This window comes from Hordeum vulgare, chromosome 2H (assembly GCF_904849725.1).
Source record: "Hordeum vulgare subsp. vulgare chromosome 2H, MorexV3_pseudomolecules_assembly, whole genome shotgun sequence".
Taxonomy (NCBI): Eukaryota; Viridiplantae; Streptophyta; class Magnoliopsida; order Poales; family Poaceae; genus Hordeum; species Hordeum vulgare.
In genome coordinates this window covers 101,980,567-101,997,974 of record NC_058519.1, presented here as the reverse complement: position 1 = coordinate 101,997,974, position 17,408 = coordinate 101,980,567, and the positions used below count along the sequence as shown (strand labels likewise).

The window sequence follows — 17,408 nt, the reverse complement described above, 5'->3', positions numbered from 1 at the left end:
CCTACGGGTTCGGGAGACAGGCAGGCATGACCGAGACACCTCTCCGGCCAATAACCATCAGCGGGGTCTGGATACCCATGGTGGCTCCCACTTGCTCCACGATGATATCATCGGATGAACCACAATGTCAAGGATTCAATTAATCCCGTATACGATTCCCTTTGTCTGTCGGTATAGAACTTGCCCGAGATTCGATCGTCGGTATACCTATACCTTGTTCAATCTCGTTACCGGTAAGTCTCTTTACTCGTTCCGTAGCACGTCATCGTGTGACTAACTCCTTAGTCACATTGAGCTCATGATGATGTTCTACCGAGTGGGCCCAGAGATACCTCTCCGTCACACGGAGTGACAAATCCCGATCTCGATTCGTACCAACCCAACAGACACTTTCGGAGGTACCCGTAGTGCACCTTTATAGTCACCCGGTTACGTTGTGACGTTTGATACACCCAAAGCACTCCTACGGTATCCGGGAGTTGCACAATCTCACGGTCGAAGGAAACGATACTTGACATTATAAAAGCTTTAGCATACGAACAATACGATCTAGTGCTATGCTTAGGATTGGGTCTTGTCCATCACATCATTCTCCCAATGATGTGATCCCGTTATCAATGACATCTAATGCCCATTATCAGGAAACCATGATCATCTATTGACTAACGAGCTAGCCAACTAGAGGCTTGCTAGGGACACATTGTGATCTATTTATTCACACATGTATTACTGTTTCCTGTTAATACAATTATAGCATGAACAATATACGATTATCATGAACAAGGAAATATGGTAATAACCATTTTATTATTGCCTCTAGGGCATATTTCCAACACAATAGATGTCATGCAAGTTCTTTTCCCTAAGCACCTATGACGACACACAGAATGCATGCCTACGTCACATTGACGAATGGGAGCTAGCCACATATCTCTCCGTGTTATAACTGTTGCATGATGAATATCATCCTATCAAATCACCGACCCATTGCCTATGAGTTTGTCCCACTGCTGTTGTTACTTGTTTTGCTCTGCTGCTGTTACTACTGATGTTGCTGCTGTTACTTGCTACTGTTGCTACTTGCTACTGTTGTCACTACTGCTGTTGCTTGCCACTGCTGCTACTCGTTACACTGTTGCTACATTGTTGTTGATACTTTGCTTGCAGATATTAATCTTTCAGGTGTGGTTGAATCTGACATATTCAGCTGCTAATACTCGAGAGTATCCTCTCACCTCCTTTGGCGAATCAACAAATTTGGGTTGAATACTCTACCCTCGAAAACTGCCTCGATCCCACGCGCTGGTGGGTAATTGCAAGACAATTTCTAATTGTTGAGCAATCGAGAACAACACCCGTCTAGCTATCGCCAGAGACTGCCGGTCAGCATTTTTCTGGCGCCGTTGCCGGGGAAGTATTGCTATATTCTCTGAGTCACTTGGGATTTATATCTGCTGATCACTATGAAGAATCTGAAGGATCCAAAGACCAAAGTCTTGCCCTCAACTACGAGGGGAGGTAAGGAACTGCCATCTAGGTCTGCACTTGATTCACCTTGAGTTATGAGTAAGTTTGCGACATCACCTCCTGCTAGAAATCTTGATATGTTGCATGTGCTTGATGATGCTTATGATGCTATTGCTAAAGATACTATGCTTGATACTATGCCTGATTTATGATGCTATTGCTAGAGATACTATGCTTGATACTATGCCTGATGCTATGCCTGATACTGCTAGAGATGCAATGCCTGATACTGATAGAGATGCTATGCTTGATACTGCTTTGCCTGATGATGCTAGAGATGCTATTATGCCTGATGATGCTATGCTTGATACTGCTAGAGATACTACGTTGCCTGATGTTCCACTAGGGGTGTTCCTTGATGCTCATATTGCTAGAGTTACTGCCAATGCTCGTGATGCTTCTGAAACTACCGATACTATTGAGATAGAACCTGATTTTGCTCCTGCTAGATCTAGCTCTCCTAGATATGAATTGCCTGATATACCTGAGGGTTACGTTATGGAGGGAGAGATAGCTGAGGATTTTCTTGCGTGTAAGGATGCCTATGACGCTGAGAAATTACTTCTCAAGTGGAAGGAAAAATCTCTGAAAGCTAGGATGAAATATGACCCTAAGTTTGCCACTTCACTTATCTTTATCACCGATAAGGATTATGAATTCTCTGTCGATCCTGAGATAATCTCTCTAGTCGAATCTGATCCTTTCCACGGTTATGAGTCTCAGACGGCCGTACCCCATCTTACCAAACTACACGATATAGCCACCCTTTTCACTAGTGAGGAGAACATCCGCCACTATTATATCCTTAAGATGTTTCCTTTCTCTCTAAAGGATGACGCTAAAGCCTGGTTCACCTCTCTTGCTCCTGGATGTGTGAGTAGTCCCCAAGACATGGTCTATTACTTCTGTGAGAAATATTTCCCTGCCCATAAGAAGCAAGCTGCCTTGCAGGAAATATACAACTTTGCTCAACTCCAAGAAGAGAGTCTCCCACAAGCTTGGGGGAGGCTCGTCCAGCTACAAAATGCTTTGCCTGATCACCCTCTTAAGAAGAACGAGACACTTGATATCTTCTATAACGGACTTATCGATGCCTCTAGAGACCACCTAGATAGTTGTGCCGGTTGTGTTTTTAGGGAACGAACTATAGAACAAGCTGAAACCCTACTGAATAATATCTTGATCAACGATAATGCTTGGACTATTCCCGAACCATCGCCCAAGACAACTCCGAAGAAAAGAGGTATTCTATTCCTCAGTCCCGAAGATATGCAAGAAGCCAAGAAATCTATGCAAGAGAAAGGCATTAGATCTAAAGATGTCAAAAATCTACCACCTATCGAAGAGATCCATGGTCTCGATAACCCGATGCAGGTAGTAGAAGTAAATTCTCTGCGTAGGTTTGATGAGAGTGATATTCCTTTTGACAAACCTGCTAGCCTATGCTTTGATGAATTTGACAACTTTGTTGCCAAGCAACAGAGTTTCAATGATTATGTTAGCAGACATTTGGAACAAAGTACTCGTATGCTTAGCCATTTAAGTGCTTGTGTAGACGGAAATGTCAATGATCTAAAGCTTCTGAGTAAACATGCCTCTATGATTACTACTCAGGTAGAACAAGTACTTAAAGCTCAGAATGACTTGCTCAATGAATTAAATGACAACTCTGTCAGAGTCATTACTAGAGGTGGCAAAATGACTCAGGAACCTTTGTATCCTGAAGGTCATCCTAAGAGAATTGATTAAGATTCTCAAGGAATTAATGCTGATACACCCAGTCATCCTAAGGAGAAGAAGAAGGATGATAGAAACCTACATGCCAGTTCACCGAATACTGTCACACCTGAAGAACCTAATGATATTTCTGCGTCTGATGCAGAAACACAATCTGGTGATGAACATAAACCTGGTGACAATATGGATAGTGATGTTCATAATAATGCTCAACCTAGCAATGATGAGGATGTGGAGATTGGACCTACGGTTAATCCTGACAACCCACAGCCTAAGAGATACGATAAGAATGACTTCACTGCTAGGAAGCATGGTAAAGAAAGGGAGCCATGGGTTCAGAGATCTATGCCCTTTCCTCCTAAGCCATCCAAGAAAAAGGATGATGAGGATTTTGAGCGCTTCGTTGAGATGATAAGACCCGTCTTTCTGCAGATGCGGTTAACTGATATGCTCAAAATGTCTTTGTATGCCAAGTACATGAAAGATATCGTGACTAATAAACGGAAGATACCAGATCTTGAGATCTCCACCATGCTTGCCAATTACACTTTCAAGGGTGGAACTCCTAAGAAACTTGGTGATCTCGGAGTGCCCACTATACCTTGCTCCATTAAAGGAAACTACGTAAGAACTGCCTTATGTGACCTTGGAGCCGGTGTTAGTGTTATGCTGCTCTCTCTTTATCATAGACTTGAATTGGATAAGTTGACACCTACTGAAATTTCTCTGCAAATGGCCGACAAATCAACTGCTTTCCCTATCGGCATTTGCGAGGATGTGCCTCTTGTGGTTGCTAACACCACTATCTTAACAGACTTTGTTATCTTGGATATTCCCGAGGACGATGCCATGGTTGTCATCCTCGGAAGACCCTTTTTAAACACTGCAGGGGCTGTTATAGATTGCAACAAAGGCAATGTCCCCTTCTATGTCAACGGTAATGAGCACACAGTGCACTTTCCGAAGAAATGATATCAAGTACATTGCATCAATGCTATCGAAAAGACTTCATCGATTCTTATTGGGAGATTTGAATGCCCTATTCCTCGTGTGAAGATGGAGTATGATTTGCTTGTTGGGGAGATACATATCCCCATTGAGGTGACTTAGTGGCTATTCAAAAACTCTCCGTTCTCTCTTGCGATTGGAGAAGGTTTTGTCATGAGGACTTGATCAACCCCATTGACAGAATTCTTTCGATGACCATGAAATGGATGAATCAAAGAGTCACATACCTCTGTTTTGAGCTTTCTTTTTCTGTTGCTTAGAAGAAAAATGATAGATTTAGTTTAGCTTTTCCCTGTTTTCTGTTTTAGCGTCCCGGAGAAAAATACCCCGAAAATAAAAGTTCTCCGATGGTCCTGAAAATCTAGTATGATTTTTTCTGGAATATTTGAAAAATACTGGGCCTGAGAGCTGGCCTGGGGGCCTGACCAGTGGGCCACAAGCCCTGTAGCCGTCGGCCCCTTGGTGCCGGCTATCAAGCTTGTGGGGCCACAGGGACCCCCTCCACTCATTCCAGCTCCCATCCTCTTCTTCCACCTCCAGAAAAAATTGTTTCGCAGCTCAAACCCGTGTTCTTGCTCATTTGGCTGTGATTTTCGATCTCCTTGCTCAAAGCACCATTCTCCGAACCATTTTGGGGAAATTACTCCTTGGTAAGTGACTCCTCCATTGGTCCAATTTGTTTTTGCTCTAGTGCTTTATCCTTCGCGTATTCTTGCTACCTTGGTGACCCTGTTCTTGAGCTAGAAATGTTGGTTTTAGCTGGTCCCAAGTAGTTTTAGCGCGTGATACGGTCTCTAGGCACTAGTATGAGTAGTTGCTACAAGGTGTTTTTGGTCTTCATTCACTTTTCCCTTGAACTTCAAAAAATTTCAGCAAAAGGAAATTATGTTCAGGAGGAAGTTTCATGGTGGTTCCTCAAGTAAGAAGGGTCCCCGTCTTTCTTTTCGGGAGCCCGAACCTTTTCAACTAAGGGACGCACCGGTACAACCATGTGAATGGCCTTCCGATGAGTTCATGATCGAAGCAGGCTTCAAGGATGAGTTTGATACACTTGTCCGCAATGCGGGGTTAGAATAATTCCTCTCAGATAAATGTGAACAGTATGCTATGCTCACTGCCTCTTTCATGCGTAGATTTAAATTTTCAGTTGGCCGTGACTCATCCATACTGTTTGATTTGTATGATAGATCCTACGCCATGGATTTGGAGGATTTCAATAGGATTTGCAAGATACCCGATGGGGGTAGTATTAATGATCCTTCTAAGTCTTCGGTCAGAGACTTTGTCTCCAGTATAACTGTTGGAGAAACTAGAGATATCACGCAAGCTACCATAGGAAGCATTCATTTCCCTGCCTTGCACTACTTTGCCCTCTTCATAGGTAGGTGCATTAACGGCAAGGGTGCACACTGTCACCTATGCGCTTCCGACCTTATTATCCTTAAGAGCGCAGTAACATGTGACAGGAGCTTCAATATGGGAGCTATAATAGCAAGGAGGCTGAATAATAATGCCATTGAGGGGGATTTCTTTGGTGGAATTTATGCTACACGCTTAGCTAATTTTCTTGTAGTAACCATCCGTTCAGAAGACCCTCCTCTCCGTACAGCCTACCTTGATCGTCTCGCTCTAACACGCTACCAGTTCCTTGAGAGGGATCATGGATCCCTCCTATACCGCTTGATATTTAACCGGCAACGTGTTTTCCATATTACCCTTCCTTCTCGTGCTTTCTTTGACTTTCAGGTAAAAACAAAGATACTACATAACCATAGGAGAGGCAGAGGAGTATGAGAGGGAGGCGACGGCTGCTCGACTTCGTGAGGTAGCTATTCAGGCAGTGGCTGCAGCACTCCCGTATAACACCGATTATGATTTTGGGTTTCGCCAGGACCATCCTTGGGAGTAGACCAAGCTAGGCCAAAAGCCTAAGCTTGGGGAGTACGTGTTCTCACCGACTTTACATTCATGCTTATGCTTTCACTTTGTTAGCCGGTGTTTACACTTTGCCACTGTATTATCCATGCTAGTTTATTTTCGTTTTCTTGTTTTGTGTCCTTTTGAGAAAACCCAAAAAGATTTTTCTTTCTTCTTTTGCTTGTTGGGAGCTTTCCCATGTAAATAGTTTTCTCTTTCTTTGGGTCAAGGTAGAAGATATTGGTTACAATGTTTAGTGGTTCTTGCATGCATACCTGTTTAGCTTTCAAAGAGCCATATTACTTTGTCTTCTCCTTTGTGTTTGCCTGTAGATTCAGCTTAGTCCATTGCACGAGCACTCTTATTATTGTTCACATTGTTCGATCGTGCAAATGAAAGGCAATAATGATGATATATGATGAAGTGACTGAGACTGGAAAAGCTGGTATGAGCTCTATCCATTTTGTTTTTGTAAATATGACTAGCTTGTCATCCCAGATTCAGCTTTGTTGTGAGAGAACCATATTTGCATTGACAACTTAGAGATCATAGTTTCTGATGCCATGCTTATTTAGCTAGGAGCTTATAATTGTTTGTCTTGAATGCCAACATAGATTTTGAGATGACTATGATGTAGTATGATAGGATGGTATTCTCCTTTGAATGATTCAAGTGGCTTGACTTGGCGCATGTTCATGCATGTAGTTGAAACAAAATCAACATAGCCTCTATGATGTTCGTGTTCATGGTGATTTATATCCTGTTCATGCTTGCATTCAATGTTAGTCAAACTCGTTGCATCTTGATGACTGTTGTCGCTCTCTAGTTGGTCGCTTCCCAGTATTTTGCTAGCCTTCACTTGTACTAAGCGGAATACTGCTTGTGCATCCACTTCCATAAACCCAAAAGTTTTTCCATGAGAGTCCACCATACCTACCTATTTGCGATATTTACCTGCCGTTCCAAGTAAATTTGCATGTACCACTCTCTAAACCTTCAAGAAATAATCTGTTTTGCATGCCCGAACCGCTCATGTGGTGACAGGGGGCTATTGGTATCTTCCATGCTAGGAGTGTTATCCTCGACATGTATTTATTCATTGTCATTCACGAGAAAGGGGCCGGTAATTGGAATGCCCAGTTCCACGCTTAAATCGAAAACATAACTGTAAAACAAGAGTCCCCCCGGATTGATGTTAGTATGGACGGTACCCGAGGATTCGGCTAGCCGTGGAGTGTGATTGATTGGTGGTGGGGGAGTTAAAACTTTACTTTTCTGTTTGGGAACCGCCTATAGCATGAGTAGCATGGAAGATATTGAGAACTCTTGGTCATTGCGTTGACAATGTAAGCACGCCACCCAAAATTATTATCTCTGTTTTCAAAGTTTGAGCTCTGGCACCTCTGCAAATCAATGCTTCCCTCTGCGAAGGGTCTGTCTATTTATTTTCCTGTTGAGTCATCCTCCTCTTATATAAGCACCAATTAGAGAGCACCTCTGTCATTTTTATGCTTTGCTTTTGATTGATATTGAGTATGATTGCTTCATGCTTGTTTTGATTGAAGTGTTGGTATTTGAAACTCATTATTATTTGCTCGTTAGCTGATTATGCCATTGATATTAGTTTACCGTGAGACCTTTGTGTCACTTTCTTATGTGGTTAACTTGTGATCTTGCTGAAATTCTGGTTATGAGTTAGACATAGTTGCAACAACAAGATCAAACAGAGTTTGTCAAAGTTTTTTTTCTCAGTTTTTCAACTGAGTTGCTTGAGGACAAGCAAGGTTTTAAGCTTGGGGGATTTGATACGTCTCCATTGTATCTACTTTTCCAAACTCTTTTGCCCTTGTTTTGGACTCTAATTTGCATGATTTGATTGGAATTAACCTGGACTGACGATGTTTTAGGCAGAATTGCCTTGGTGTTGTTTTTGTGCAGAAATGAAAGTTCTCAGAACGTCCTGAAAATTTCCGGAGAATATTTCTGGAAAATATGAAAAATACCTGCGCAAAGATCCACCAGAGGGGATGGGCCAGTGGGCCACAAGCCCTGTAGCCGCCACCCCCCTCCGGTAGCGGCTAGCAAGCTTGTGGGGCCCACGTGGCTCTGCCGCCCCCAATCTCAGCTCTATAAATTCACTTTCGTCCCAGAAAAAATAAAGAAAATAAGATTTCGTCGCGTTTACGATATGGAGGCGCCGCCACATCCTGTTCTTCATCTGGAGGGCACATCTGGAGTCCGTTTTGGGCTCCGGAGAGGGGAAATCGTCGCCATCGTCATCATCAATCTTCTTCCCTCTCAAATTCCATGAAGCTCTTCATCGTTCATGAGTAATCTATTCGTAGGCTCGTTGGGCGGTGATGAGTAGGATGAGATCTTTCATGTAATCGAGTTAGTTTTGATGGGGATTGATCCCTAGTATCCACTATGTTCTGAGATTGATGTTGCTACTACTTTGCCATGCTTAATGCTTGTCACTAGTGCCCGAGTGCCATGATTTAAGATCTGAAATTATTATGTTGTCACCAATATATGTGTGTTTTAGATCTGATCTTGCAAGTTGTAGTTACCTACTATGTGTTATGACCCGGCAACCCCGGAGTGACAATAACCGGAACCACTCCCGGTGATGACCATAGTTTGAGGAGTTCATGTGTTCACCAAGTGCTAATGTGTTGGTCCGGTTCTTTATTAAAAGGAGAACCTTAATATCCCGTAGTTTCCTTTTGGACCCCGCTGCCACGGGAGGGATGGGCAATAGATGTAATGCAAGTTCTTTTCCCTAAGCACGTATGACGACACACGGAATGCATGCCTACATCACATTGACGAACGGGAGCTAGCCACATATCTCTCCGTGTTATAATTGTTGCACGATGAATATCATCCAATCAAATCACCGACCCATTGCCTACGAGTTTGTCCCACTGCTGCTGTTACTTGTTTTGCTCTGTTGCTGTTACTACTGTTGCTGCTGTTGTTACTTGCTCTGCTGTTACTTGCTACTGTTGCTACTTGCTACTGCTGTTCCTTGCCACTGCTGCTACTCGTTACACTGTTGCTACTTTATTGTTGATACTTTGCTTGCGGATATTAATCTTTCAGGTGTGGTTGAATCTGACACATTCAACTGCTAATACTCGAGAGTATCCTCTCACCTCCTTTGGCGAATCAACAAATTTGGGTTGGATACTCTACCCTCGAAAACTGCCTCGATCCCACGCGCTGGTGGGTAATTGCAAGACAATTTCTAATTGTTGAGCAATCGAGAATAGCACCCGTCTAGCTATCGCCAAAGAGTGCCAGTCAAGGTGGTCACCGAACCCGTACAAACAAGGTTGGGGAAATCTCCACAACTTAATTGGTGGCTCCCAACAACACCACGAAGCTTCACCACAATGGACTGTGGCTCCGAGATGACCTCAAATTCTCGGGGCAATCTCCACAACCTAATTGGAGACCCCCCAACGCTTGCCCGGAGCTTTATACCACAATGATTGAGCTCCGAGGCACCATCAAGCTTCTAGGATGCCAATGCATCCACGAAGAACAATCTCTAGGGTATCAAGCACCCAAGGGTAATAAGCTTCTCAAACTTTTCACCTCTACATACCATCGTGGAGAACTCAAATCGATGCAACTAATGCAATGGTAAGAACACACGAAGTGGTCAAGTATCTAACACTCAAATCCCTCCACAACAACAAAAGCTATGGAGGAATATGAGAGGAAGAACAAGGAGCTCACAAATAACTCCAAGATCAAGATCCTAGGAGTTCCCCTCACAAAGAGGAGAAAGTGATTGGTGGAAATGTGGATATAGATCCCCTCTCTCTTTTCCCTCAAGAACTAGCAAGAATCAATGGAGGGATTGGGAGTTAGCAAGCTCGAAGAATGTCAAGAATGGGGGGCAAATACGAGCTCAATAGTTGGGGAGCAATGGGGAAGACGGCCTCCTTTTATAGTGCTCCCCAAATCCAACCGTTGTGTCCACTGGTCATGCACAAGCGGTACCATCGCTAGGCTAAGCGGTGCTACTGCTGGAGCGGTAGTTTCAGGGAAAACGAGCAAAAACGGCAGAGACCTCGAGGAGGTAGTGCCGCTGGAGCGGTACTACTGCTCCTACAAGCGGTACTTCCATTTAGCATTGACAGACACCCTAGTCGAGTAATAACTAGGGGAGCAGTACGGCAGTGCCGCCAGAGTGGTACTGCCGCTAAGAACTGCCGCCCAGAAATCCACTCGAAACAGAATAAAAAAAAGGAAAATAGTATATAGTTAGCATAAAACATGCAGTTATGAAAATGCCAATGATATACAGATGTGGAACCTCTATGAATGAAGAACCCACAATAACTCCAACATCGAAAACATCATAGAAGATGCATATGGAATCCGTTTTCGATGAACTCAAGTTTGTCATGAAGATGACCATAAGCTCTACAACTCACAAAGAGAACTACCAAACAAGAACCAAGGAAGATAATGCAAGGATGCAAATGGTTTGAGATCCCAACGAACGATACGATCAAGCTACTCACTTGAGATCCCCTCTTAATAGTACGACAATCTATCCTAAAATAGAAAAACCTATCAAGGACAAACCTATACCTTGCACATAGTCCACTTGAGCTAGATGATGACGATCTTGACTTCCTCAAGATGGACCACCTTTCTTGATTGTGTTGGCTTGATGAAGACTAGTTGATTACTCCCCGATACTCACTATGGGTGAGCCACTCTTTAGCACTTCTTCACAAGTCCATTGCCACCACAATGGACGACAAGCTTCAAGCATGATATCTTCGTGATGCTCCACTTGAACTTGCACACCGCAATCTTGATGACAATCATCACTTGATGTCATCCTTCATGGGTTGTATGAGATTTTCCTCTTGACGCAAGCCCATGGAAACACGCCTAACCCCACATAGAACTCTCATGGAGACCATGGGTTAGTAGACAAAGCGTAATGGACAATGCTTACCATACTATGGGATCACTTGATCCCTCTCGTTACATCTTGTATGCTTTGTGTTTTGATTAACTCGATTCACTCTTTGACTTAGTCTCGATCAACCTTGTGTCTTTATGACCAATCTTTGGATAAAACTTTGAATGCCACCTTAGTCATCATATAAACTCCTTGAAACCAACACATGGACTTCAAGAAGTGCATATGGACAAATCCTACAAATATAACTCAAGACAAACATTAGCCCGTAGGGATTGTCATCAATTAACAAAAGCACGTATGGAGAAATATGCTCTAACAATATCCCTCATTTTGGTAATGAATGACAATCACTTTCAAGAGAGTTTATATAAAGAAATAAGCATAAACAGGCAGAGACATGCAAAGCAATAATTCATGGGTTTGAGATGCAAATGCTTAAGCAATAAAAGCAAAACTCTCTAATCATTTCCAAACTAAACTCTTTAAACTTCTCCCCCATTGGCATCGATTGCCAAAATGGACGAAAAGTTTAGAAAGTCAATATAACATGTGGTCCTCCAAAAAGTGTGTACTTCTCAACAAACGAGTTCAAAGAAATACTCATATACAATGATAAGTAGTTGGAGAAAAACGAACTATATCAAGCAGCAATCCCTTGTCAGCTTGAAGTAGTCGTCGTGTGCCTCCACTGCCTCCACAATGCGCAAAAACAATGATTTTCACGTGCGAGAACGATGAAAGTAGTGGGAAAAGAAGAAAAAGAAGCGAGAAGAGACGACAACCAAGATGACGGGGAGGTTTGAGGAAATCTTTGCGAAGAAGGAGAAGACATGTTTCAAGCGCTCCAACATCAGGGAGGACAAAAGGCCGAGAGATTTAACATGTTGATGAAAAGCTCAAGCTTGAAGAGAAAAAATGTTGAGTTGATGCCGCTACGGAGAATTCGAAGATCTTGACTTTCAAGATGAAGAATTTGGATGATGATGCAAAGATAACCATGCAGTTGTTTGCCTTAGGACGTTATAAAACGCTTGAAGGAACAGTCAGAGACAAGGAAGAAGTAGTCCGTCCAAAAGGAACCGCATGACAAAGAGGAACTGACGGCATATTGGACATGAAGACTCGGATAGCCAGTTTGACAGGGCAATAAATTCATGTATTTTTGCACAGACTGACAAGCTGAGATAATTATGTCATTGAACATGTAAAAAACCTACGAACATTGTTTTCTTTATTGTGATCTGACGTCAGGCATTTGAATTTCAGATTAATTTGACCTGGATAAATGTTTAAAGGATGTGATTGGATGACCAGCTTCCGCGTTTATGTCGTGGACTGATAACAAACACCGTGACCAATTTGAAATCAGGCATTGGAAATGCCCTATAAAAAAAAACTACAGTGTTGCGGGTGAAAATAGGCTAGCTGCTTCCTGGAGTGTTTATATTTTATTGATGTCATAAACTGGAAATAGTTTATTCATGAAACCAGAAAGTGATCCATCCTCATCAAGCCCCTGCCGCGAATCAGAATCTATCTCATCGCCGGATGGGAAGCGCATAGATGATTGATGTGGTTCGGTTTCCAACTTCCCATTCAGATCAGATGCTTTATCAAAAGCATTTTCTTTTTTTCCCTCTTTGCTTCGAAAAAAAGTGCAACATACAAAAAGAAAGAAACCACTTTGGATGATGATGAAACTGTGCATTGATACTACTCCTGCTCGATAAAACATGGAATTACTTCCACTTTCATTTACTCATATTTTTTGTCACTGTTCTCTGTACACATTGGTTTTATTCCTCTCACAGCTGCATCCTAAGCTAGAAACGGGATTACATGGCATGCATATTTACAGAGGCTTAAGGAAAATTGCAAAATGAAACTAGAAAAGACTACCATTTATTTTTTTGATTTTCGGGGCCTCGTTTTTGCCTCTTGCACGGTTGCTACTCCACGAGTGCGGCGAAGCAGCTCTCGGTGCGCGCGAGCGGGGCGCCGGCGCCGGCGCCGGGCCCGGCGCCCACGGCCGTGGCGGGGACGACGGCGTCGCGCCTCGGGCTGCTCGGCGTGGAGCGGACCAGCCTCGGCGGCGACGGCGAGCCCAGCCTGCGGCGGAGGAGCAGCCGCAGGGCCGCTATGAGCTCGTCGCCCGGAGACGGCGGCGCGGACGCGGACGCGCGGCGCCCCTCGCCGCACACGCAGGCGTGGCGGTCGAGCGCCTCCGCGGGCGACACCGGCGGCGAGGCCCTGCACATCTCCTCCGCGACGGCGTCCCCGCAGAGCCCGCAGATCCACCTCCCCCCGTACCGCGCGCGCACGCCGGCGATGTACGGGCCCGTGCACTCCTCCGTGAAGCCGCAGCACTCGCACGCCACCTCATCCAACTCCTCGCGCGCTTGCACCTCCGCCTCCATGGTCAAGACCTCCAGCTCACAGACCTCTATCGCCGCCGAGAAAGAAAACCCGCCGCCTCCTCCGCGCCGGTGGTGGTCGCTGCCGCTCCGACGATGTCTACCAGAAAGAAAAGCCCCGTGTCCGTGCGCGCCTCCGGAGTCCGTATTTATCCCGCCCGTCGTGGTCTTGCGCCCGCGCGCGCGATGCTGGCGTGTGGGCCCGGCGTACGCGCGACTGAATTATGGGCCGGGCCCGCCTGCGCCACGTGGCACCGGGGCATTGGGCGCGGGACCGGGTCCGCCTGCCAGCTGTGGCCAAGTGGGCGGGCCGGGGGTCCCGTCGTTGCTTGCGGTTCAGGTGGCGCCAAAGATGTCCTGCCTGTTCCGCGGCTGGCAGCCGGTTAACTTACCACGGCACCACACGGCTTGCTTGTTTAAGCAAATCACGTGAGCGCCTCGTTATCTCGTGGACGACGATGATAAATAAACAAACTTGTACTACGATGTGACGGCGTCGTGTTTGATGAGAATACGGCAGCCGTACGTGTGGTGTGGTGCTAGGCTAGTTTGTGGATATATAGATTCTACTTATTTGATGATTTCCATAGAGTTATACTCCTGCACTACATGGTGCAAGTTGTTGTGCATACAAAAAGAAGGTGTGACGGCGCTAGTGGTCAACGTCCACGCGCGTATCATTCTGTCTGGCTCCGCTGAACATGTAGGGCGCTTGGTGAAGGAAGAAACCAAAAGAAACGAGGAGGCGGGCGACAGCGATGCTTCGCGTTATCTATTGCTTACAACTGGCCCCTGCAAATCGAGCACGCCAGCGGTAACTTGCAAGGAAGAAGCCGGCCCTCTCCCCGGCCTACGTCGCCGTCGTTCACACCGCGTTGACCTGGAGCGGCCATCTTCCTATCCGTGTCAGCGATTGTCGCTCGTGCAACACGTAGTAGGAGCAGCACGCGCACGCGCGCGGCGGCAACAACGAGTGTTCGAGCGACAAGTAACAACTGCCGAGCGGTCGAGAGGCGATCGATGGAAGACGTGCATGAGTGCTTTGCACGTCGAAGCGTTACGTGATCGATCGTAAGGATGGATGCGGACGGCAGGCTCTACGGCGTGACATGAAAGATTAACGGAGGCGGCCCGCGTGGTCGGGTTTTTTATTGGTGTTACGCGGCTGTCCCGGCCGGCGACAGCGCGCGTGGGCGGCGAGGTGTCCGACACGCGCCCGCGGACGGCTTCGTGGGCGGTGGGTGGGGTGGCAAGCGCGGGCGACCGGGAGGAGGTCGGACGATGCGTGCGTACGAGGCGCCGTGCGGGCGGGGTTTGGTCGGCGAGGGAGGCGGCGCGCGCCAGGTCGTCCTGGCTTTCTCTATTTTTTTGGAAAACCACGAGGCCGTTCTTGTTGTTAGACGGCCCACGACGAAGGGGTTGGTCGTCTAACTCGGTACTATAGAAAAGCCCACGACTATACAGTAGTTAGGGTTAGCCCGCTCAACGTTCCGCCCAACCTGCACCGACTTTCTTCTTTGAATAGTGTCTACTCCCTCCGTTCACAAATAAATGTACATATAGATTTGTACTTAATCAAACTTTTTAAAATTTGATCAACTTTATAAAAAATAGTAGCAACATATATGACATGAAAATGATATATTTGAAAACTTCATGTGAACGTAAATCTATTGATACTAATTTGATGTCATAAATGCTAGCACCTTTTTTTAATAAAGTTAGTCAAAGTTTAACAAGTTTGACTGATAGAAAAGGAAAAAGTACAATTATTACCGGACAGAGGGAGTACACTCTACATAGAGACAAATATGTCTAATCTAACAGGCCTCCTCCGCTGCCGACCACGTGTCTTGATGAGGTCCACTACCGTTCGCTGGCCGGTCTTCACGTGTCCTGACGCATGAACTGCATCGTCCGCTGGCATCTTCGTGAGGTAGACCGTCGTTGATGTACAGTTTCTGCAACATTATCTTTGTTGCATTAATTTTTTTAATAATGTCTTTGTTAAAAAAAATTACACATGTTTCCGTAACATGACTTTTATTGACGAAAAATTTGACAAACATTTCCGCAACATGATATTTGTTACAGAAAATATACTATGAGAAGTTTTGTTGCAAAAATGAAATCTATAGATATTTCCGCAATACGATCTTTGTTGTGGAAAATATTATATGAAAAACTCTATTGCAAAAAATGTTTTATAAGTGTTTCCGCAACACGATCTTTGTTGCAAAAAATATTCTACATGTATTTCCTCTACAGATCTTTGTTGGACGTAGGTCCGTCAAGGCCGGATTAAAGTAGTTGTTTCTGCAACTTTAAAGTTGTTGTTGTGGGAATTGATGAATGGAGGAAAGAACAAACGGGGCGTGGCAGGCGATCGGTCCGATCTCCTGCATGCCGATCCAACGCTATCAAGGTGACGGAAGTATAGCACAGGTCGGCTCGTAGACGCGTAGCAGTAAAAAAAACAGAGACAGATTTAGAGTAAATTACACAGATTTACCCTGCACTCTTTTGACGATATCAAGACCTGATGACCCGCGCTTAGTTCTTGATGTGGATCGTGACCAGAAAACAGAGCTCAACGCCCTGATGTGCTGCACTTTTCTGATGATCTGGCTTGAGAGAAACAGACGTGTTTTTGACACAAAGTTGCTTCGATGTAATCGGTTGTTACGACGAAAGTTAGGACCGAGCTCTCCCTATGGATGATGGCCAGAGAGTGTGGATCGGTGGAGGATGATAGGAGAGAGGTTCTGTAAGGACATGTAGTCTGTAACGCTTTTTACCATGGACTTTTTATTACGTCGAGGACAAAGAAGAAGGAGAAATAAGGAGACCGTCTGCAATTTAATAGATCGTCAGTATCCCAAAAATATCGCCAGTTGATGTTCAAAAAAAATATCGTCAGTTACCGATAGCCCTTTTCCATTGTACGTTCAGGGTGTATTTCACATGCAGGATCTAGCTAAGAAGTGCACGAAAATGGTGGCTCGCATGCAACTATATATCCACGTTCGAACGTGCTACAGATAGCAAAAAGACAGACCGATGTAGATGATGTTTTGACTGCTGTCTATATGTGACGTGAAGAATTATTATAGATTGCAGGTGTCTAAACTAATGTACATGTCCTAAGATGATGCAGGGTGGGTGCACGCCGAAGTGCCACGTACACCTTGTAAATATCTACTAGCAACAGGGCCCGTGCATTAATGGGAGAAAAAAAATACCACATGCTTGGCACACGGTTGGAGGCATGGGGAGGGGATCTCATCGGATGATGAGTTCTTGCCGAAGAAGGGATAAGATGAGGGAAGCAAGGGTTAGACGCCTCTATCTGACCATAAGGAGTCGCCGATGTCGCGCCATAACCTCGAAGTTCCCCGTGTGAGCCATGGAGACCCGCCTCCACGTGCAAATACTTCGCTCCGCCGTGCCTTATCCGCGCGCCGCCGCCGTTCTGCATCGAGCAGATGCATCATCCCCAGTCACTATAGTTGTCGCGTTGATTTGATCCAGAAGCTGTGCTCGAGCGCCAAAACGGGGCAGCAAGCGGGCAGAAGTACGACCGCGGAGGCGGGTGGGCTGAGATCGACAGCAATGGTGGTTGAGGTCGGCCGCGGCGGCGAGTGGTGTGGCAGCGGCCTGGGCACAGGCCAGGATGGATGCGTACGGGTATAATTTTTGCAGCGAATCGTTTTTTCCTTTTGCGTTGCAGATAAATGATGGAGCGTGGGTTGAATAACAAAAATTATAGTTCTTTTTTATAAAAATGCCATGGTGGATTTTCCGACGAAATCAATAGCCGCTTTATTATTGTAAAATGATGCTAATCA

At 45.2% G+C, this 17,408-nt stretch overlaps 1 protein-coding gene across 1 annotated transcript; it reads right to left on the bottom strand.

Annotated features, from left to right (window-relative positions):
• Nucleotides 1–12,866: 12,866 nt before the first annotated feature.
• Nucleotides 12,867–13,712, bottom strand: LOC123429698. Its single transcript, XM_045113709.1, has one exon. The coding sequence runs from the start codon at nucleotides 13,561–13,563 to the stop codon at nucleotides 13,096–13,098; it is 468 nt and encodes a 155-aa protein (XP_044969644.1). The 5' UTR covers nucleotides 13,564–13,712; the 3' UTR covers nucleotides 12,867–13,095.
• Between the last annotated feature and the right edge of the window lie 3,696 nt (nucleotides 13,713–17,408).